Source organism: Chiloscyllium plagiosum, chromosome 10, assembly GCF_004010195.1.
Source record: "Chiloscyllium plagiosum isolate BGI_BamShark_2017 chromosome 10, ASM401019v2, whole genome shotgun sequence".
Taxonomy (NCBI): domain Eukaryota; kingdom Metazoa; phylum Chordata; class Chondrichthyes; order Orectolobiformes; family Hemiscylliidae; genus Chiloscyllium; species Chiloscyllium plagiosum.
In genome coordinates this window covers 88,638,403-88,663,036 of record NC_057719.1, presented here as the reverse complement: position 1 = coordinate 88,663,036, position 24,634 = coordinate 88,638,403, and the positions used below count along the sequence as shown (strand labels likewise).

At 41.8% G+C, this 24,634-nt stretch overlaps 1 protein-coding gene across 7 annotated transcripts in view; it reads left to right on the top strand.

The window, feature by feature from the left end:
- The window catches only part of LOC122553883 (coiled-coil domain-containing protein 9-like), a 284,191-nt gene that overhangs the window by 238,632 nt on the left and 20,925 nt on the right, over positions 1–24,634 (top strand). For all 7 annotated transcript variants that reach the window (XM_043698346.1, XM_043698344.1, XM_043698343.1 and 4 more), the window contains one exon: positions 21,128–21,176. In XM_043698346.1, the coding sequence (XP_043554281.1) occupies positions 21,128–21,176 (49 nt within the window). The remainder of the gene's footprint in view (positions 1–21,127; positions 21,177–24,634) is intronic.

The window sequence follows — 24,634 nt, the reverse complement described above, 5'->3', positions numbered from 1 at the left end:
GACAGCAGAAGTACAGGAAATAGAGCTGACATGGTTGATGACTCTGCCCACCACAGTGGGTGAGAGTTGCTGTGGAGATCCTCAGCTGAGGAAAAAAAGAGATCTCACAAGCACTGTTGTTTAAAAAAAAAATCAGAACAGATGTGATAGGGACAGAGAATTGGGAGAATGGAAAGAAGGTAGGATAAGAGAAAATATTGTCAAGGTAACTGTTGGAGTCAGTGGACTTGTATTAAATATTAGTCAATACCCTGGAAATAGAGGCAGAGAACCAAAAGAAAGGGAAGAGCTGGTGATGGTGTGAATGAAACTGAGAGAATGGTGGGATTTATAAACCAAGTTGAAAAATCTTTTCAATTCAGAGCAAGAGCGGTACACTGCATCTATACACTTATCAGTATACAGTTGTATGGGTTGAGGGAGTGGGCCTGAGTAAGAATGGAACAAGAAATGTTCCACATACTCCAAAAAAAATGCAGGTGGAGCTAGATATCTACCTCGACAGCTTTTATTTGAAGGAAGTAAGTAGAGTTAAAGAGGAATTGTCCATTATGGGATGAGGAGGGTGAAAGTTAATGGTGACTGTTTGGGTCTCTGTTAAAAGAAGAAGCTGAGTGCAAAACTATCCTGGTGGGGCTTGAAGATATAGAGAGATTGGTCATGCACGGTAAAAAGGAGACAGTTCAGCTAGGAAATTGGAAAATTTTAAAGAAATGGAGGGCATCAGAGAGTTACAAATCGAGATGGGAATTGACTGGACAAGGGCAGACAATATAGTATAAAGGTAGGAAGAAATCAGTTATACAAGCTGAAATGATAGGCTAGAGAGCAGTCCTCTTTATGGATCTTGGGCAGGAAATAGAATTATAGTGGGGTTGGAGAGTTAAGAGTGGTAAACTGTCAAGGAAAGATCACTAGAAGAGATGAGATCAGTGACTGCTCTGGCAACAATGGCTTGATGTTCAGTGATGGGTTCTATGGTCCATTGCGAGTTGGGAAAAATTGCCAAAGTTGGGACTCAACTATGCGGGTTTTCCAGATATAAATTGCATCCTCTTCAAGCAGCAGATTGGATAACAGCTTCAGGATTAGATCTGAGGGAATGGAGTTCAGAATGAGAGAGTGGAGTAGAGAATTGAACTGGCTGATGTCATACTGGTTCAAGTGGGTAAGAGACCAATGGGAGGGGTTCAGGAGGAGGGATGATATTGGAAATGGTTTCAAATATCTGGTCAGTGGGAGGACTTCTGGCCCAAGGACGTGGGCACAAAACCAAACAATCATAGAATCCCTTCAGTGTGGAAACAGGCCATTTGGCACACCAAGCCCTCACCAACCCTTCGAAGAGTATCCCACCCAGACCCATTTCCCCTACCCCTATTACTCTACATTTCCCTGATTAATATGCCTAGCCGACACATTTCTGAACACTATGGGCAATTTAGCAGAGCCAATTCACTTAACCTGCACATCTTTGGACTGTGGGAGAAAACTGGAACACCCGGAGGAAACCCACACAGGCACAGGGAAACTGTGCAAACTCCACACAGACAGTCGCCCAAGGCTGGAATCAAACTCAGGTTACTGGCATTGTGAGGCAGTAGTGCTAACCACGGAGCCACCAAGCCGAGATGGAAGAAGTGTAGATTAGATTAGATTCCCTGCAGTGTGGGAACAGGCTGTTCGGCCCAACAAGCCCACACCGACCCTCCGAAGAGCAACCCACCCAGACCCATTTCCCTCTAACTAATGCACCTAACGCTATGGGCAATTTAGCATGGCCAATTCACCTAACCTGCACATCTTTGGATTGTGGGAGGAAACCCACACAGACACAGAGAGAATGTGCAAACTCCACATACACAGTCACCCAAGGCTGGAATTGAACCTGGGACCCTGGTGCTGTGAGGCAGCAGTGCTAATCACTGAGCCACTTTGCTGCCCCAATATTATGTTCAATATTATGCTGAACTTGAAATTCATTAATGTAGGGGTGGCAGAGGATAAAGCTGAATCTTTGGCTAAGGACAAAATGTTCAGCATCAGGGGTGAGGAGGAGTGTTCAGAAGTATTGTGAACAACGTTGGCAAGGAAGAGAAAGTGAGCACTGCAGATGCTGGAGATCAGAGTCAAAAAATGTGGTCCTGAAAAAGCACAACTGATCAGGCAGCATCCAAGGAGCAGGAGAGTCGACTTTACAAGCTGGCATTTCTGGCAAGGGTACGTTGGCAAGGGCAAGATGAGAAGAAGAGACATGATCAAAGGGAAGGGAAGCAAAGGGGAAAAGAGTTCTGGAAGATTGTCAGTACCCATGCATTGTTTGAGCTTATGATCCTTAACACCAGAAAGAATGAAAAACAACTTGTATGTTGAAGTGTCAAAAGACAGCTTTGAAATTGAGTCGATGATGCAGAAAAACAAGGTTGAGAGTGTGCATATGGTGAGAATGGTTCCAGCCTCCATCTGTTCAGAGTCTGGGAGATCTGGGCAAATATTACTGAATGTGATTGAAAGTGACTGAAGACTATAATAGACTAGATAAAAGAGATTAGATAAAACAGATTATTTTTATTAGTTGATGGGATGCAGGCAGTTCTCACTAAACTAGCATTTACTTTCCATCCTTATTTGCCCTTCAGCAACTGTGGGGTACAGCCTGCTTTAACCACTGGAGTTGTTAGGGCGTAGATGCATCTTCAAGACTGTTAGCAAGGGAGTTTTAAGGTTAATCGAGCAACACTGAAGGAACAGTGATCGATTTTATACCGTCGGGGTGGCATATGCTCATTGGTTAGCGTTGCTGCCTCACAGTGCTCGAGGGTTTGATTCCAACCTCGGGTGAGCAGAATTTGCAGATTGCCCTTGTGTGTGGGTGGCTTTCCTCCAGGTGCTCTGGCTTCCTCTCACAGTCCAAAGATGTGCAGGTCCAATGAATTGGCTAGGCTAAATTACCCATAGTGTCCAGGGATGTGTAGGTTAGATGGCTGAGCCATGGGAAATGCAGGGTAGGTCAAGGTGGGATGCGTTTCAGAGAGTTGGTATGGACTCGATGGGTCAATTATGGATTCTATTCTATATTTTCAAGTTAGGATAGTCAGTGGCTTGGAGGTGAACTTGGTGATTTTTTTCATGTATCTACTGCCATTCTCTTCTGGATGGAAGTGGTTCTGCATTTAGAAGTTGATGTTTAAGGACCCTTAGTGAATTTCTGCAGTGCATCTTACAGATGGCACACACTTTGGCTACTGAGGGAGTGGATGTTGAAGGTGGTGGATCTGATGCCAGTCATCAAGTCATAGAGATGTACAGCATGGAAACAGACCCTTCGGTCCAACCCGTCCATGCCGACCAGATATCCCAACCCAACCTAGTCCTACCTGCCAGCACCCGGCCCATATCCCTCCAAACCCTTCCTATTCATATACCCATCCAAATGCCTCTTAAATGTTGCAGATGTACCAGCCTCCACCACTTTGGGTTGTTCTATCCTGGATAGGATCCAGCAGCTTGAGTGTTGTTGGAGCTACAGATGAGGGACAAGGTTTCAGGAGACAGTAGGTGAGTTACTTAACAAAGAATTCCCATGCTTTGAACTGTTGTTGTAACCTCAGTATTTAAATGTTTGATCCAGTTCAATTCAAAGTCAGTGATGGCTGCTGCCTGCCCCCCTCCCAGGACATAGATAGCAGAAGATTCAACAGTAATATTACCATTGAATATCAAAACATAATGGGTTCTGTCTTGTTGGAGATAGTCAATGCCTCGCACTTGTTCAGCGCAAATGTTACTTGCCACTTATCAGTCCAAACCTGGACATGAACTGCTTCAGTATCTAAAGAATGATGCTGACACTGTTCTACACAGTGAACATCCTCATTTCTGACCTTATAATGGAAAGTAGACCATTGATGAAGCAGCTAAACGTGGTTGGACCTAGGAAACTACTCTGAAGAATTCCTGCAGAGATGTCATGAGTACTTAAACATATGCACTCCAACAACTAAAATGTTTTGTGGTAGGTATGACTCAAGCTAGCAGAGATCTTGGCCCCCAACTCTATTGACTCCAGCTTATCCAGGGCTCCTTGATGCCACAGCTGTTCAAAGCTGTCTTAATGTCAAGGACAGTCATTCCCATCTTTAGATTTGACATTTTTGTTCATGCTTGGACTATGTAATGAGGAAAAGAGCTGAGTCGTCCTGCCGGAACCCAAATTGAGTGTCAATGCTGCTTGATAGTACTGTCAACCATCCCTGTTTTCACTTCGATCATTTTGCTGATGATCAAGAATTGATGGACAGTGTGGTAATTAGCAAGTTTAGATTTGCCTTGATGATGATTGCATGAGGGGTATGGATAGGGTAAATAGGCAATATCTTTTCCCTAGGGTGGAGGAGTCTAAAATTAGCGGGTATAGGTTTCGGATGAGAGGGGAAAGTTTTAAAAGGGACCTAAGGGGCAACTTTTGCACACAGAGGGTGGTGCCCATATGGAATGAGCTGCCAGAGGAAGCAGTGGAGGCTGATACAAATGTAGCCACATTTGGAATACTGCATACAGTTCTAGTCGCCACATTACCAAAACAATGTGAGTGCTTTGGAGAGGGTGCAAACGAGGTTCATGAGGATGTTGCCTGGTGTGAAGGGTGCTAGCTATGAGGAGAGTTTGAATAGATTAGGATTGTTTTCATCGGAAAGAAGGAACCTGAATGAGGCCTACAAAATCATGAGAGGTATAGACAGAGTAGCAAGAAACTTTTTCCCAGAGTGGAGGATTCATTTACTAGGGGTCTTAAGTTCAAAGTGAGAGAGAAAACGTTTATGGGAGATGTACATGGAGAGGGTGGTAGGTGCCTGGAATGCGCTGCCAGGGGAGGTGGTAGGGGTGGGAACAATAGCATCATTTAAGATGTATCTAGACAGACATATGAATGGGCAGGGTGCAAAGGGATACAAATCCTTAGAAAATAGACAGCAGATTTAGATAGAGGATATAGATCGGCGCAGGCTTGAAAGGCTGAAGGGCCTGTTCCTGTGTTGTAATGTTCTTTGTACAACATTTAAAAGGCATTTGGATGGGTATATGAATATGAAGTGCTGGCAAATGGGACTAGCTTAATTTAGGATTTCTGGTCGGCATGGACAAGTCTGTTTCCGTGCTGTACATCTCCATGGCTCTAGTCTTGTTTGGCAGCTTCATCAAGTTGACAACTCATTTCCAGATAAATCTCGTGCAGCTCATGGCATGTCATAGAGAATGTCTATTTACCTTATCCATGCCCCTCATGATTTTATAAATCTCTATAAGGTCACTCCTCAGCCTCCAACAATCCAGGGAAAACAGCCCCAGCTTATTCAACCTCTCCATATAGCTCAAATCCTCCAACCCTGGCAACATCCTTGTAAATCTTTTCTGAATCCTTTCAAGTTTCACAACATGTTTCCTATAGGAGAGAGACTAGAATTGCACATAATATTCCAAAAGTGGCTCAACCAATGTCCTGTACAACCTCAACATGACCTCCCAACTTTTATATTCAATGCTCTGACCAATAAAGGAAAGCATATCTTTGTCACTGTCCTATCTACCTGTGATTCCACTTTCAAGGAACAATGAACCTGCACTCTAAAGTCTCTTTGTTGAGCAACATTCTCCAGGACCTTACCATTAAGTGTATAAGTCCTGCTCTGATTTGCCTTTCCAAAATGCAGCACCTGACATTTATCTAAATTAAACTCCAACTGCCACTCCATTGGCCCATCTGATCAAGATTCCATTGTACTCCGAGGTAACGCTCTTCGTGGTCCACTACACCTCCAATTTGGTGTCATCTGTGAACTTAGTAACAGTACCTCCTATGTTCACATCCATGTCATTTACATAAATGACAAAAAGCAGTGGACCCAGCACTGATCCTTGTGGCACACCACTCACACCACAGGCCTGCAGTGTGAAAAGGAACCCTCCACCACCACTCTGTTTCTTCTACCTTCAAGCCAGTTCTGTATCCAAATGGCTAGTTCTCCCCGTATTCCATGTGATGTAACCTTGCTAACCAGTCTACCATGAGGAGCGTTGTTGAACGCCTTACTGAAGTCCATATAGATCACGTCCATTTCTCTGCCATCATTGATCCTCCTTGTTACTTCAAAAAATTCAATCAAGTTAGTGAGACATGATTTCCCACACACAAAGCGGCAATTGGATAGGTACATGGATGGGTGCTTAAGCTAGGACAAATTTTCGGTACAACATCGTGGGCCGAAGGGCCTGTTCTGTGCTGTATTGTTCTATGTTCTATGTTCAAAGCCATGTTGAGTATCCCTAATCAGTCCTTGCCTTTCCAAATACATGTAAATCCTGTCCCTCAGGGTTCCCTCCAACAGCTTACCCACGACCAATGTCAGGCTCACTGGCCTATAGTTCCCTGGCTTTTCCTTACCACCTTTTCTTCCTCATGCATTTTTCATTGAATCAGGTTTGATCCCTTCGCTGGATGATAATGATGGATTCAGTGTTTCATGCACAGATACCAAACACTGTGTGTATGTATGTATATATGTGTAATCTTACAATTTTTAATCTATAGATAAGATGCTTTTTATTAATTTACTATAAATAATCTCCTACACTCTGTTTCCAAAATGTAAAGCTATTTGGCACAAGCTCACTTACTGGGAATAGTCTTATATCTCCGATGCTTTTAAAAAATTAATTGCAAAAATTGGCAACACTCCAGAGTTCTTAGGTTTAATTCTGCCAATTTTACATCCATTTTCCTCAATACTTAACGTATAATGTTTAAAGTGAGTGAAATGCATCATGATACAGCCTTTCATAGGCCCAACAGCAGCAAAATTCAAAGTAATTCTGCAGGACCAAACTAACCACCAAATAACAAATGTTTAGTTCACAAATCGCTTCATAATTCAGTGATTTTTTTTTCAAGCTAATGTATCTCCTTACACGATTACCCATGCTTTGAAGAGTAATAGATTGGGACCTTCCAGTACATAAGCACCCTCATTACATTAGAGACAAACATCATCTTATCATGCAAGTTAATTCAGTATGCTATGGCCAACATTAAAATGTGTCCTCAAATATGGAAATAAACCAGGATATATCAGTTGTCCAAAAAATGTTGTGGCTATCATTTTTGTGCAGGCTATATGGGAGAGAGCCATCACTTCTGCCTTTCAAGTGATGAATGGTCTCTCGCGCAGATGACATTAGGAGGAATACAAAGGGATATTGATTTATGAAGTGAGTAAGCAAAGTTCTGACAAATGGAGTATGGGAGCAGGTTCAAGTCACTGACTATGCATTTAATTTTTCTTTTAGATTTGTTAATGAAATATCAGCATGATTGGCTAGGTCAGCATTTATTGCCAATCCCAAATTGCTTTGAGAGCAGATAAGGGCCATTCACATAGATGTGGATGTGGAATCACACATAGACAAGACTATTTAATGATGGCAGATTCCTTTTTCTAAAGAACACCAGTGAAACAAATAACAATTGATCATAGTTACAGAATTGCCATTTGGCTAGCCTTTCACTGCAGATTTTTTATTGAATTCAGACTTCACCATTTGCCAGTTTGAACCTACAACCTCAAGCATTAGCCTGGAGTTTATGATTACTAGTCCAGTAACATCGCCACTGTGCCATTGTTTCCCCAACTGTGGCCCTGCAGTAATGCTTTTTGTTGCACCCTTGCTGCAAAACATTATGACTAATCATTTATTAAAGTCAACTCCCACTGCAGTGAGACGCTGAATTAAGGTAAGTTTTGTAATGAGTTTAAGTATAATATAAAATACAAAAGAAAAGAAAATGTTTTTAAAAAAATTATATTGAGGCAAAAATTCAGTAGTAGCGTTGTAGTCAAGAGGAAGGCTATCAATTCACCAGACAATCATAAAAACTCGAGATTGTCACTCACTTGAACTACTGATTGCTTTATGCTTGATGCTGAAAACCTTCCAAACACCTCTGTTTCTGAATGCAGCTGTGTTTGTGCACACAGAGTCGAGATCAATAGTCCTAGAGATTATCTCTACAAACCAAGGTGTCAGATTTTTAAGTTAATAAAGAGCTAGAGTGTAGAGTTCATTCAGCTGGAGGCCTCTGCGCTTCTCCTTCACTGTGTCTGCCCTTTCTGCAACTGCTGTTTCTCACCCCTGCTCCCCAACCCAATCCATCCATCATCCCCTGAGTTTATATCTGATTCCAGCTCCAACCCAGGGAGTGTGGTTCATGACTGTCGGTGAGCGTTGCTAAACAAGACCTCCCAGTTGTCCTCTTCTCCCTCATCAAAGCTTATTCGCAAGGTGATGGCAGCAGTGAAACTAGCCATAACAACAGCTGCAGCTCTTCCAGTCATACATTCCATCAGTCCTGCCCTTACTGCTCCTTCATTCATAGATTCTATCTCTTACAAGCAACTTAGGAGAAAGGTAACTTTGTAATTGCTGAGCCCAAGGCTTTGTGCTTCGGAGACACAAAACCTGCGACTGAAGCAGCAGCTGCTGAAAGATTCTGTACCCATGTAGAGGAATAACATTGCTGTCATTCTTAACCCCATTACTGACATTTTGTGGACTTTTAAGGGGTTTGCGAAGGTGAAATGACTGGCTCCCTCTCCTTCTCTTCCCGCTCCATCCCCCAACACCACCACTCCAGTGCACTTTATACCTGACTGGAAAGAAATATAAAAGACTAGTTAAGTGAGTGGGCAACAAAAAGACTATTAGGATATAACATCGGAAAGTGTGAGATTATTCATCTTGGTTTTTAAGAATAGAAAATCTAACAAGGGGGTAAATTGCAGCATGCAAGTCAATCATTTAAAACTGAAATGAGAAATCTTTTTGCTCAGGTTGTCAATCTTTGAAATTCTCTATGCAGAGTGTTGTAGATGATCTGTGAGTAACTATATTTATGGTCAAGATAGACAGTTCAGATCTTTCAGGAAGTCAAGGGGAGTGTGGAGTAGGTGGAAGTGTGAAATTCAAGCCTAAGATCAGCAATGATAGTATTTGATGACAGAGCACTGCTCAATGAATTATATGGTCATGTAGTACTCCTCCTACCTCTTGTGCTTGCGTGTTTTTGTACGGTACTTTTTATTCTCCAAAAATATCAAATTATAATTACAGAAATAGCTGTCTATATAAAAATCTTTTCAGTATGTTTCACTCCGAATGCCTCGGTACCTTTTCAGCGTCTGTGGTTTACACCATATATTGTTTGTGAGGCACACAGTGCAAAAGGTTCTACAGTTCCCAAGTCAATGCTGTACTATGACTGAAAGGGCTTAGATGATGACCTTTTCTCCATTGTGCCTTTTCAAGAGCTGCTCCAATCTTTGGTGCGTCAGTCAACACTAAGTCCTGGACTTGGAGTATGCCAATCTGTGACAAATCCAGGTCAACTCCATGCACAGAGACTGACCAGTTGCAAGGAGACCAAAGAGCGTCTTTGAGAGTCCTCCAGGTGCAGTCAATATCTCGGTTTGGGTCCAAGGGAAGAGCCTGAGGAGAACAGTCTTCTGTCACAGACCTGCTTCGGATGAGCCTTGACAAATTTCTGTCCAGACATCCTTCAGAAAGAGACATTCCATAAAGAAGTGAACAGTTTCTTGGAGATCGTGAGGACTGCAAATACTGGAAAGTCAGAGTTGTTAAGGTTTGGAGCTGGAAGAAGCACAGCAGATCGAGCAGCATCAGAGGAGCAGGAGAGCCAATGTTTCAGGTCAGAACCTTTCATCCGATCCTTCAACTGTTCCTTCCCCATCACTGTCACCTCGAGGGCAAAGTGCGGAGGATGTGACGGTCTGAGCATGTAGGAAGGATTTATCAGCAAGGACTCATCTCATCACGAGCCAAGCTCAGGCCAGGAAGCATTCTGTTCATGGAAATAACCAACGGAGTCTGCTTTCTTCTTTTCCAAAAGGACCTTGAGGATGTTTCATGTCGAGCATTGGTCAAAGGTGTTTTCCTGCATAAATTCCTCCACGAAGGATAGGTCGTAGGGCACGGCTGAACAACGTGTTCTGCAGCAGACCCATTCTTCGCAACACCAGGGACATGTGGAACTTCAGCAAATAGTGGCACTCAATGTTTACATGATGAGGGTCTATGCACAGCTTGATGCAGTGTTGGCCGTCGGGATGAGGCAAATTGTTGGCTGTGTTCTTTCCCTTCTGTCTAGAGGTTTGTACATAGTACCCCTGTGAACATGGTCCATCTTTGACATCCAGATAAAATGGAATGTGTCTTGGAAGATCCCCATGTTATAGGAGGGAGGATTGGGCCATTTTTCCATCATATACAACAACACCCGAGCACTTCAGGACTGATTATGGTGTCTGCTCTGTTAAAAGAGTGTCTTTGGTATTGAAAAGAGCAGTACTGAATCTGAATGACACTGTCATGTCATTACTTATTGTGCGCCTGATTTCAAAAGCAAATAAGAAAGAGGATATTGATTTCCTTTAAACTGAAAATGTCTCCCTCTAGGTTAATATGACTCATTCTTGCTACTGTATGTAAGGCTAATGCAAATTAAATTAAATCAGATCCTGTGTTTTCTAACAGCGGTATATTTTAGGTCACTTGGATATTGATTACAACTAGTTGATAAATTATTTACATCCTATATAGTGAATATTAGGTTGATACAGTACTTAAACCTGAGTCCCACTGAATATTTGGCAGTCTAATAATTTTTCAGTATTTGTCTAGTGCATTCTCTAGGGTGGCACGGTGGCTCAGTGGTTAGCACTGCTGCCTCACAGCACCAGGGTCCCAGGTTTGATTCTGGAATCAGGCAACTGTCTGTGTGGAGTTTGCACATTCTCCCGTGTCTGCATGGATTTCCTCCGGGTGCTCCGGTTTCCTCCCACAGTCCAAAGATGTGCAAGTCAGATGAATTGGCCATGCTAAATTGCCCATAGTGTTAGGTGCATTGGTCAAAGGGGAAATGGGTCTGGGCGGGTTACTCTTCGGAGGGTTGTGTGGACTGGTTGGGCCGAAGGGCCTGTTTCCACACTGTAGGGAATCCAATCCAATCTAATCTAATTGAAGGTCTTGTGGTTTGAAGAGAATTAATGAATTTCTAATGCATCAAAATTGCAATAGGCACCATTGAAGCAAGTCACATTTTTAAGAGTTGACTTTAGCTGCATCCCACTTGGTGCTTCTTTTTCTCAGTCACTCATGGGATATGGACATCACTGGCTGGGCTGGCATTGATGCCCGTCCCTAGTTGCCCTTGAGAAGGTGGGAGTGATCTGCTTTCTTGAACTGCTGCAGGGAAACCCATGACGGAGAGAATTCCAGAATCCCAGTAACAGAGAAGGATATATTTTCATGAGAGGATGGTGAGTAGCTTGTGGGGAGCTTGCAGGGGGTGGTGTTCCCATTTATCTGCTGCCCCTGTCCTTCCAGATAGAAGTGGTCATGGGTTTGGAAAATGCTGTCGAAGGAATCTTGGTAAATTTCTGCTGTGCATCTTGTGGATAGTACGCACTGCTGCTACTGAGCATCTGTGGTGAAAAGAGTGGATGCTTGTGAATATGCTGCAGTAGCAAGAATGAGTCATATTAACCTAGAGGGAGACATTTTCAGTTTAAAGGAAATCAAGTGGGCTGCTTTGACTTGGATGATGTCAAGCTTCTTGAGTGTTATTGAAGCTACACTCATACAGGCAAGTGGGGACTATTCCATCACATTCCTGACTTGTAAATAATAGCCAAGAGAATCAGAAGGCATGATTCCTAGCCTCTGACTTGCTCTTGTAGCCACTGTACTTATATGGAGAGTCTAGATCAGTTTCTGGTCAGTGGTAACCTCCAGGATATTGGTCACAGGGATTCAGTGATGATAACATGATTGAATGTTATTTGCCAGGCATTTGTGTGGCATGATTACTGCTTGTCAGCCCAGGCCTGAATATTGTCCAGCTCTTGTTGCATTTGAACAGGGACTGCTTCAGTATCTGAGCAGTCACATGGTGTTGAACATTTTGCAATCATTGACGAACATCCCTTCCTCTGACCTTATGATGGAGGGAATATCATTGACGAAGCAGCTTTTTCCCTTCCAAAGATGACTCCTTTATTTCACACCAGGCATACAGGTAAATTGCTGAATCTTTTAAAATAATTTTTAAAATAGTCCCAACTGTCATGCAAAGAAGGAGTTAATTGATTGATAATATGTTAGATTTCCTATGTTGTTCCTGCAATCAAATGTCATGTTCTGTCATGATTTTAAAATTCTTTGCCGCATTTATATGACATAGGCATGGTAATTCCTCTCAGTGTTGTTCTACTGATAGGGAAGTATTTTTTATTCATTCGCAATTTGCAGATATCATTGACTAGGCCAGTACTTTTTGCTCATTCTTAATTGACCAGAAGGCAGTTAAGACTCAACCACATTGCTGTGGGTGTAGAATCACATTTAAGCCAGACCAGGTAAGGACAACATCCTGAACAGATATTAGTGAGCCAGATGGGTTTTCTTGACAATTGACAACAGTTTCATGGTCATCATTAGACTTTTAATTCAAATTAAATTCAAATTCCACTATCGACCATAGCAGGATTTGAACCAGGGTTCTGAGAACATTAACAAAAAATGACGAAACTCAGCATTTGTGGGGAGAAAGCAAAGTTAATGTTTCAAGTGCAGTGACTCTTCATCAGAACACTAGACTAGAATCATTGGACTTGAAATATTAAGTCTGCTTCTGCCTTACAGTTGCCATCAGACCTGCTGAGTTTCTCCAGCAATTTCTGTTTTTGTTTCTGATCTCCAGTATCCACTGTTCTTTGTTTATTTCCCAGACATTACCTGCATTAATAGTCCAATGGTAATACCACAGGGCCATCGTTTCCCCTTAAAAATATTATTGATTAGATTCCCTACGGCCCAACAAGTCCACACAGACCCTCCAAAGAGTAACCCACCCAGACCCTCTGACTAAAGTACCTAACTCTATGGCAATTTAGCATGGCCAATTTACCAGGCCTGCACATCTTTGGATTGTGGGAGGAAACCAGAGCACCCGGATGAAACCCATGCAGACACAGGGAGAATGTGCAAATTCCACACAGACAGTCACCCGAGGCCAGAATTGAACCTGGGACCCTGGTGCTGTGAGGCAGCAGTGCTAACTACTGAGCCACTGTGCCGCCCCTTCAGTATCTGAGCAGTCTGACGTTTTAAAATAAAATTCTGCCTAGCTTGAATGTCTAGCTCTATGGCTACAAATTTTTCCCTGGCTTTGCTGCTCAGGCTTTGCTCTTAGTTAATAGAATATACCGATTAATTCCCAAAAATGAATGTATAAAGCGGATTTAATAATACAATTATTTATCCAGCCATCTTCTTCAGAACCAAATTATGGCTGATAGGAAAAATAATTTTTAGAATGTTCTCTGTTCTCCCTGTGGTGATGTAAATTAATTCAGAGGTTTCCTGGCCCTCCTCCCTGCTGACTCAAACTTAATTTGAAAATATTCCTTGTTTTACCTCTAAGGTCCCACTCCCACTCCAGGCTACAGCTGCAAAATTATTTTTTAAGAAATCTTCCAGGCAAATTGCAGCCTGCAGTTAACCAAGAAAATCTCTGTTGTTACATGAATTAATGTGACGTTCCTTGGTTAACTCCTATCTACTACAAATTAGTGCAGCAGAGGAAACTGAGTGCAAACCTGATAGTTTAGTGAATACAGTAACTAGAGAGTACTGTGTAAACAAATTAAGTTCCTTTCTTGCAGTTTAGACGGTAAGCACATTCTGCCATGAGGTTGAGGTAGTTAATTAACTAACTAGTTGATTTATCTAGCCCCAGTTCATTTGGCTTGAAATAAAGTGTTCTTGACTTTGTTTGGATGGAGCAGATTTTTTCAGGTGTGTCCAGGAAGCATTCCTGACACCGTATGTAGATAGGCCAGCTAGAGGGGAGGCCATATTGGATTTGGTGCTTGGCAGCAAACCAGATCAGGTGTCAGATAGAACATAAGAACATAGAACAATACAGCACAGAACCGGCCATTTGTCCTAGCTTAAGCACCTATCCATGTACCTATCCAATTGCCGCTTAAAGGTCACCAATGATTCTGACTCTGCCACTCCCACAGGCAGCGCATTCCATGCCCCCACCACTTTCTGGGTAAAGAACCCACCCCTGACATCCCCCCTATACCTTCCACCCTTCACCTTAAATTTATGTCCCCTTGGTAGGAGAGCATTTCGGTGATAGTGATCACCAACTCTGTGACCTTTACTATAGGCATGGAGAGGAATAGGAGCAGATGATATGAGGAAGTATTAAATTGGGGGAGGGGGAATTACGATGATATTAGGCAGGAACTGTGGAGCATTAATTGGGAACAGATATTCTCAGGGAAATGCACAACAGCAAAGTGGAGGTTGTTTCGGGAGCACTGGCTGCAGGTGCTGGATAGGTTTGTCCCACTGAGGCAAGTAAGGAACCTTGGATGACAAGAAATGTGGACAAGAAGAAGAGGGAAGCTTACTTAAGGTTGAGGAAGCAAGGATCATCCAGGGCTCTAGAAAGTTACAAAGTAGCCAGGAAGGATCTGAAGAATGGACTTAGGAGAGCTAGAAGAGGGCATTAAAAAGCCTTGGTGGGTTCATTTCAGGAAAACCCCAAGGTGTTCTTCACTTAAATGAGGAACAAGAGAATGGCCAGACTGAGGGTAGAGTCTAGATTAGAGTGGTGCTGGAATATTCCTGATGAAGGGCTTTTGCCCAAAACGTCGATTTTCCTGCTCCTCGGATGCTGCATGACCTGCTGTGCTTTTCCAGCATCACTCTAATCTAGACTCTGGTTTCCAGCATCTGCAGTCCTTGTTTTTACCTAGACCAAGAGTAGAGCTAATCAGGGATAGTGGAGTGCCCAGAGTTGGAGAAGACAAGGGAGGTCCTTAATGACTACTTTGCTTCAATACTCACTAGTGAGGGGGACTTGTTATTTGTGAGGAAACGGGCTGATATGCTCAAACAGGTTGATGTTAAGAAGAAGGCTGTGCTGGAAATTTTGAAAGACTGAGGATAGGAAAGTCCCCTGGGCTTAGGAAAGTCCCCTGGACAGAAAGGTGGAAACTGGAGACTGTAAGAATCTTGAAGATAGCATTAATAATGGGAAGAGTAGGCAGAGAGCAGATGAACGCAAAAGAACTGGTGGCCTGAAGTGCATATACTTTAATGTAAGGAGTATAGTGGGTAAGGCAGATGAACTTTGGGTTTGGATTGGTGCCTGGGAGTATGGCGTTATTGCAATCACAGAGACTTGGTTGATGGCAGGGCATGATTGGCAAATAAATGTTCCAGGATATAGACGCTTCAGACAGGATGGGGGAAGAGTTGCATTGCTGGTCAGGGATGACATCAGGGCTGTGCTAAAGGAGGACACTATGGAGGGCTTGAGTAGTTAGGTATTATGGGTGGAGCTGAGAAATAAGAAGGGTGCAGTTTCATTTTGAGGCTGTATTACAGGCCTCCCAACAGTAAGCGTGAGGAATAAAAACAAATAGATAAACAGATTATGGAAAGTTGTAGAGGCAACAGGGTAGTGGTGATGGGAGATTCTAATTTTCCCAACATTGACTGGGATACACTTAGCGTCAGAGGTCTAGATGGGGTAGAATTTGTAAGAAGCATCCAGGAGAGTTTTCTAGACCAGTATGTCAATAGTCCGACGAGGGAAAGAGCCAATACTGGACGTGGTTTTGGGGAATGAGTCAGACCAGGTGGTAGACGTTGCGGTGGGGGATTTCTTTGGGAACAGTGACCACAATTCTGTAAGTTTTAGAATAGATGAGAGTGGTCCTAAGGAAAGAATACTAAACTGGGCCAAGGCCAATTATATCAAAATTAGGCAGGAGCTGGGAAATGTGGATTGGATACAGTTATTTGAAGGGAAGTCCACATTTGATATGTGGGAGGCTTTCAAAGGTACGTTGAAGATAGTGCAGGATAGGCATGTCCTCTTGAAAGCAAAGGATAGGAAAGGCAATATTCGTGAACCGTGGATGACAGGAGAAATCGTACAACTAGCCAAGAGGAAAAGGGAACCATACATAATGTCCAGGCAGCTAAGAACAGAACGGGCCCTGGAGGAATATCGGAAGAGTAGGACCAGTCTTAAACGAGGAATAAAGCGGGCTTAAAGGGGTCATGAAATAGCTTTAGTGAGCAGAATTAAGGATAATCCCAAAGTCGTTTATTCTTATATCAGAACAAGCGGGTAACGAGAGGAAGGATTGGTCCAGTAAAGGATAATGAAGGAGGGTTGTGTATCAAATGGGTGAGATTCTGAATGATTGCTTTGCATCAGTGTTCACTGAGGAGAGGGACATGATGAATGTTGATTAGAGATAGAAGTTTGATTAGTCTGGATCACATTGACATAAGTAGGGAAGATGCGTTGGGTAAGCTAGAGGTTATTAAGGTGGACAAATCCCCAGGATGGATGGAATCTATCCCAGGTTGCTGAGAGAGGCGAGAGAGGAAATAGCTGGTGCCCTGACAGATATCTTTGTAGCATCCTTAAACACAAGTGAGGTGCCAGAGGACTGGAGGGTTGCTCATGTTGTCCCCGTGTACAAGAAGGGTAGTAGGGATATTCTGGGTAACTACAGACCAGTGAGCCTGACGTCGGTGGTAGGAAAGTTGCTGGAGAAGGTACTGAGGGATAAAATCTATTTATATTCGGAAAAGAATGGGCTTACCAATGATGGGGAACATGGTTTTGTGCAGGGGAGATCGTGCTTTACCAACTTAATAGAGTTCTTTGAGGAAGTGACCAAGTTGATAGATGAAGGAAGGGCTGTAGGTATCATATACATGAACTTTAGTACGGTATTTAATAAGGTTCCCCATGGTAAACTAACAGAGAAAGTGAAGTCATGTATACAGGGTGTTCTAGCTAGGTGGATAAAGAACTCGTTGAGTAACAGGAGACAGAGAGTAGTAGTTGAAGGGAGTTACTTGAAATGGAGAAACGTGACCAGTGGTGTTCCACAGGGATCAGTGCTGGGGACTGTGTTGCTTGTGATATACATAAATGATCTGGAAGAGGCTACTGTAGTATGATCAGCAAGTTTGCAGATGACATGAAGATTGGTGGAGTAGCAGAAAACATAGGGAATTGTCAAAGAATACAAGAGAATATAAATTGACTGGAGAGTTGGGCGGGGAAGTGGCAGATGGAGTTCAATCCAGGCAAATGTGAGGTGATGTATTTTGGGAAGTCTAATTCTAGAGCAAACTATTCAGTAAGTGGAAGAGCCCTTGGGAAAAGTTGATGAGCAGAGCGATCTGGGAGTTCGGGTCCATTGTACCCTGAAGGTTGCTGCACAGGTGGATAGAGTAGTCAAGAAGGCAAACAAGAAAACAAACTTAACCTACTCAATCTCTCTGCATAGCTAGCACCTTCCATATCAGGCACCTTCCATTCCGATGCTTGCCTTCATCGGACGGGGTATTGAGTATAAGAACTGGCAGGTCATGTTGAAAATTGTACACAACATTGGTTCAGCAGCATTTAGAATACTGTGTACAGTTCTGGTCACCACATTACCAAAAGGATGTGGACACTTTGGAGAGGTGCAGAGAAGGTTTTGCGAGGATGTTGCCTGGTATGGAAGGTGCTAGCTATGAAGAGAGATTGAGTAGGTTAAGTTTGTTTTCATTAGAAAAAAGGAAATTGAGGGAGGGACCTGATTGAAGTCTACAAAATCATGAAGGGTATAGACAGGGTAGATAGAGATAAGCTTTTTCCCAGAGTGAAGGATTCAGTAACAAGAGGTCACGCTTTCAAGATGAGAGGTGAAAAGTTTAAGCAGCAAGTACTTTACACAGAGGGTGGTAGGTGCCTGGAACGCATTGCCAGCAGAGGTAGTAGAGGCAGGCATAGTAGATTCATTTGAGATGCGTCTGGACTGATGCTTGAGTAGGTGGGGAGCAGAGGAATACAGATGCTTAGGAATTGTGCATCAAGTAGACAGTAGATTTGGATCGGCTCAGGCTTGGAGGGCCGAAGGGCCTGTTCCTCGGCTGTAAATTTTCTTTGTTCTTTGTTTTTTGGGCCAGACTGGTATACCCAAGATTTCTACAGGAAGCGAGGGAAGAGATTGCTGCAATGATATTTGCATCCTCACTGTCCACTGGAGTAATACCAGATGATTGGAGGGTGGCAAATGTTATTCCCTTGTTCAAGAAAGGGAAAGGGATAACTGAAGGAATCACAGACCACTCAGTCTTATGTCAGTGCTGAGCACATTATTGGAAAAGATTCTGAGAATCAGGATTTATGATTATTTGGAAAACCATAGTTTGATTAGAGACAGTCAGCATGGCTTTGTGAGGGGCACGGCATGTCTCACAAGGCTGACTGAATTCTTCGAGGATATGACAAAACACATTGTGAAGGTAGAGCAGTGGATGTTGTGTACATGGATTTTAGCAAGGCATTTGCTAAGGTTCCCCGTAAGGAGGCTTGGGATATAGGGAAATCTGGCTGTCCGGATACAGAATTGGCTAGCCCATAGAAGACAGAGGGTGGTAGTAGATGGAAAATATTCAGCCTGGAGCTCGGTGGCCAGTGGTGTTCTGCAGGGATCTGTTCTGGGACCTCTGCTATTTGTGATTTTTAAGAATGGTTTGGAAGTAGAAGGGTGGGTTAGTAAGTTTACAAATGACATGAAGGTTGGTAGAGTTGTGGATAATGTGGAGGGCTGGTATGGATTGCAATGGGACATTGACAGGATGCAGAGCTAGACTGAGAAGTGGCAGATGGAATTCAATCTGGAAACGTGTGAAGTGATTCATTTAAAAAAGGTCGAATTTGAATGCAGATTACAGGGTTAAAGGCAGGATTCTTGGTAGTGTGGAGGGACCTGAAGGATCTTGGGGTCTACGTCCATAGATGCCTCAGAGTTGCCACCTAAGTCAATAGGGTTGTTAAGAAGGTGTATCGTGTGTTGGCTTTCATTAGCAGGGGGATTGAGTTTAAAAGCCACGACGTTATGCTGCAGCTCTGTAAAGCCCTGGTTAGACCATACTTGGAATGTTGTGTTCAGTTCTGGTCGCTTCATTATAGGAAGGATGTGAAAACTTTAAAGAAGGTGCAGAGGAGATTTACCAGGATGTTGCCTGGACTGGAGGATATGTCTTATGAAGAAAGGTTGAGGGAAGTAGGGCTTTTCTCATTGGAGTGAAAAAGGATGAGAAGCGACTTGATAGAAGTGTGCAAGATGATGAGAGACATAGTTAGAGTGGACAGCTAGAAAATCTTTCCCAGAGCAGAAACGGCTATCACAAGGGTGCATAATTTTACGATGATTGGAGGAAGGTTTGGGGGGATGTCAGAGGTAGGTTCTTTATGCAGAGAGTGGTGGGTGCGCGGAATGTACTGCTAATAGTGGTGGTAGAGTCAGTTACTTTAGGGACATTTCAGTGAATCTTAGTTTGGCACATGGATGATAGTAAAATGAAGAGTGTGTAGGTTAGTTTGATGTTAGAATAGGATAAAAGGTCAGCACAGCATTGAGAGCTGTAACTGTGCATTACTGTTCTCTGTTGAGTGCAGCTGAGGAAATTGTGGGTAAACCTAAGAGTTTGGCAAATGCTGGGGAATGAAGAGTTTGTTTCCGTTTGATTTTCTGTCCCACTCATTCTGTCGGAACAGGTTCTTGCTGTAATATTTGTGATGAGTATTCTATTGAGGTTTAGAATTGATATTCTGCAGTGAGTGCACAAGAGATTGCTGCATTGAAGTATTGGCTAGGGAGGACATTATGGATGGTTTTTATAAGTGATTGGGGGAAGCGATCTTTTATCTCCGAGACCACACGACCTGCTGGAAATCGCATGACTGCTGAATTTAGTAAGTCACACCCCACTTCAGCCACTGGCATTGCAGCCATGGAATGCCTTGCTCAGAGCCATTGAACTTAAATGACTTTCAAAATCTGATGAACAGAGCTTTGCTGATGTATTGGCATCACTGACCTTCCTCTTCAGAGTGGGTTACTCAGATGTTCCCAAATATGTCATGGTTAAACCAGAATCAGGCAAGTTCATATTCAGTTGGGAAGGCAAAGGTTCACGACTTTGCAATTTAGTCTTCTGGCTCTTCCCACCTGTTTTGAGGAATTAAAGCTTCCCCTTCAGGAACTTGCAATTTAAAATAGTTAATGCAGTTCTCATTGAGCACACAGCAAAATATTTTCTCTATTTTAGGAACCTGTCAAATGTAAAAGAGGAAAGTGACTGTTTCTCCCTCTGTTACCATACAAACACACGTTTCTGTCATTGTTAATAGGGAAGGTCCCCCAGGTGTTGAGATTGGTCGTATTTATACAATATGAATATGATAGTAGAATTTACATTTTGGGTGAAGAATGATGAAAGAATTATAAAGAACTTAGAAAAAGTAAGAAAATTTGTAACCTCTAGATCTAAAATTAATAAGATAAAATGATATACAGAGAAACCATGATTATCCGGTACTCGATTAACCAAATTTCGGATTACCCGCACAAGGTTGCAAGGTTCCAATGCTTGACTAACTATGTTATCTGGCATTCGATTAACCAAACAAAATACTCCCCGCCCCTGTCCTTCGAATAGTCAAGGTACCTCCGTAAAGACAGAAAAGACAGTTGGTCCAGTGGGATTAAAATTAAGCCTCGGACACCAGTTCAGATGTTCCAGACCAATTTTGTTCAATTAAACCAGCCCTCAATAACAACTAGGGTATAAAACTCAGCACTTTGCAACAGCAGTTTATTTATTTCCATAATTACTAATCTTTTGGTAATCCTGTAAAATTAATTTATGTTGAAAGTTTTTGATTGCACAGTATAGTTCACTGTTTGTTGAAAAGGTTGTTTCAAGTTAATCGCTAGAAATCTTTATTGGCAAATTGAAGCTTTTTTAAAAATGGTGTTTCTATATATGAGCAAATGGTAGTTAAAGAGAGTGTTGTGCATATCTAAATTAACTGCCATCAGTAATGTTTATAAAGAAGATTCTGCGCAAGTAAGTAATGTGAATGTCACTTATTTTTATACAACAGATTGGATATAAAAGAGAAGAATGAAATACAAAGAGACACTGGAGGACAAGTATGTATGTGATTGCTAAACGGAGGCTTCTGTGGCGCATCAAAAATCTGTTTTCTTTATTTTTGATTATTTCTCTGAGCTGTTTTAATATTTTATTAGAAATTAACAAGGCAGGGTGAGATATATAAAAGTGTATTCCAAAAATAATATCATGAGCTCAATCACAACCTTGCTTCTACCCAGCAAAAGTGATTTGGAATGATGCTAGAAACTAGCATTATTAAGATGGGGGTGGGAATCAGAGAAAACTTACATCCTCAGTAACCTGAAGATAAAATGTGTTTCATGTATAAAATTTATATTTAAAACAATAAGACTAAAATAAATAGGAACAGGAGCAGGTTGTTCAGCCCCCCTCGAATCTGCTGTGCCATTCAGTAGGACTATGGCTGATCTGACACTCTTCACTTTCCTAGGCAAAAGTGAGGACTGCAGATGCTGGAAACCAGAGTTTAGATTAGAGTGTGCTGGAAAAGCACAGCAGATTCAGTACATTCTTCACTTTCCTGCCCTTTCCCTGTAACCCTGAATTCCCCAACTGATTAAGAATCTGTCTATCTCAGCCTTAAATATACACTAGGACCTTGCCCTCACAGCTTTTGTAGCAATGAGTTCTAAAGACATTCAACCCTCCAAGAGAAGAAATTTCTCCTCATCTCAGTCTTAAATTGGCAGCCCATTATTCTGAGACTATGCCCTCTGATCGTAGATTCTGCCATCAGGGGAAATATCCTCTCAGTGTTTACCTTCTCTCAAGTCCTGTAAGAATCCTACAATTTTCAATAAGATCATCTCTCATTCTGCAAAACTCCAACTGCTTCACTTCAGACTTCTCTGTAACTCTCAAAGTGGTTCCTGGAGATAAAGAGGTCCAGACTGAGTTCATGTATTGACACTAGTTAATGTATATGCTTGGTATTTTCCATGTCTGATTTCTAAAGCAAAATTAACATGTGATGTCTCTTAACAATTAACAGAACTGTAGAAGGAAGAAGAACGTGCAAAACGGTGTGAATAAAGCAAAAGCAGCATTTAGCCTAGGTCCCAGGGGGTTCAGCATGTCTGTGTAAAGGACAAGACCTAATCATTTGCATCGTCTTTGGCCAGAAATGCTAAGTGAATGCTCTATCTTGGTCTCCTCTTGAGATTTTCAACAATGATTTTATTCACTCCACATAATCTCGAGGAATGTCTTTAAACAATGGATATAACCAACTCTATAGACTCTTCCACACTCCACCCCAAATACTAAAATGTGCTCAAGAACTAGCTGTGCTCCTAGTCTAACTGTTCCATTAAAGCTGCAACTGTGACATCCACCTGACAATATGGAAAACTGCCTTGTATTTCCTGTCTACAAAAATCAGGTCAGATTTATCCAGCCGATTACCACCCCATTGCTGTACATTCAAATCATCAGCAAAGCAATGGAAACTGCTGCCAATGGAGCCATTGAGCAGAACTTGCTCAACAACAACATGCTCACCATTTGGGTTCCAGCAGAGCCACTCGACTCCTGACCGCATTCCAGACTTGGTCCAAACATGGACTAAAACAGCTGAACTCCAGAGATAAGCTGACAGTGATTGGACTCATTCAGGAAGCTCCAACAGCAATCAAAAAGTTCGACTTCATCCAGTCAAAGAAGCACACTTGATCGGCACCATATCACAGACATCACTCCCTGATGATGCCATATTTGTTCAAAATGTCCCAATGACTGGAGTTGACAAAAACAGCATTTCCTTTGAAGAAAATAAGTTTGTGAAATTCATACAGAAACAGTTAATGCAAAGTTATATTTAGGCAGTTTAGCTGCACATCTTGAGGAAGGTTCTTGCAAGTCACCAATGCTGATGGTGAAGCCTTGTAGCCTCTGAGTAAGCTGAGGGATCACCATGTCAGACCTGTCCTATGTTAGAACATTTGGAGAATTAAGAATTTTTTTTGTTATTTTGATTAAAATAATTTTGTTTCCTTTCTCTTGCTCCAACAAAAATTGGAATAGTTTTGAAGCTGAATGCTTTTAAAAGTCAACTACTTCGTTTTTAATTAAAAACACAGTTTGTGTTTTTCATTGTCATGGTTTTACTATCTTCACCCTCAGCAAAGTAAATTTATTTCCAGACTTATTGTTAATTAAAATCCAATTCTAGGAGATTTTAAATCATTACAGGAACTTAGTCTGCATTACAAGCTCTTAAGCCTAGTCATAAAATAATGTGTCCTCATTCCTTGGAGTTTTCAGATTACGAAAAACATTTCAATAAAATAAATCTCCTCTGCTCCACAATACCATAGCAGAGGCAACTTCTCAAAGCTAACCAATCTGAGTGCATAGAAATCCTTGTTTAACAATGCTGGAAGGTTTTTTTTAATTTTTGAAACTTGAATTGAGCATGAGTTTACAGCTTTCAAAAAAAATGAAACTTGGAATCAATCCTGGATTACATTTAGTAATGGCTGCAATATTAAAGAGTTTAGAATAATTAATAGATATAGGACAGATGTCAGAGATAGTTTCTTTACTCAGAGAGTAGTAGGGGCATGGAACAGCCTGTCTGCAACAATAGTAGACTCGCCAACGTTAAGAGCATTTAAATAGTCATTGGATAAACATAGGGATGAAAATGGTATAGTGTAGGATAGATGGGCTTCAGATTAGTTCCACAGGTCAGTGCAACATCGAGGGCCGAAGAACATCTATTGTAATGTTCTATGTTCTAAAATTGTCAGTTCACCTAAGCACAGTAGCAAATCTTCTTAGGAGTAACTATTAAGTAGTAAACTCACTTAAAAATAAATTAAGTATTCAGATCTGCTTAAAAATGAGTTCAGAACATGCAAGCAAATATTACACAAAGGTTATGCTCACAGTCCAAGTATAATTTGATGCTTTTGGTTATGACTGAGCTTTTCCAGAAATTCTATTCAAAGACCTCAACTTTGTGTTCTGACCTTTAAGATCGTTTACCTGCAAAACTAGCTTTAAGGGAGTACTGTGTTACTTCAGAAAACACCTTTTTTTGTTCTGTTCCATCAGAGAGAATTCTTTGAAGGATCAAATAGCATGTTTGTTTTGAGCCTCTTGTCTCAAGGTTCATGTTTGAGAGTTGCCAGCTGCAGTTAGGTGGCAAGTTACTTTATTGTTTTCCTTTCAGCAAGGGTTGAAATTCAGCATTAGTTTTTAAACTTTTTATATTAAATTCTGTCTTATTTTTAACACTTCAAATTCTTCATTAATTTGGTTCATTCCTTTAAACCACCATAACCCCAAGTACATGAATTTCAATAAGAGGATTGACGCAAGAATCCGTGCGTGATTGGTTATGTCACGTCATATTGACAATGATAGCAATACCGTCAGGGAAATTGGAGGTTAGAGAAATGAGAGTACAAGTGTACTTTTTAAACTTACGTAACAGTTAATGTGAGTGATATCAATAATCCAGTACCAT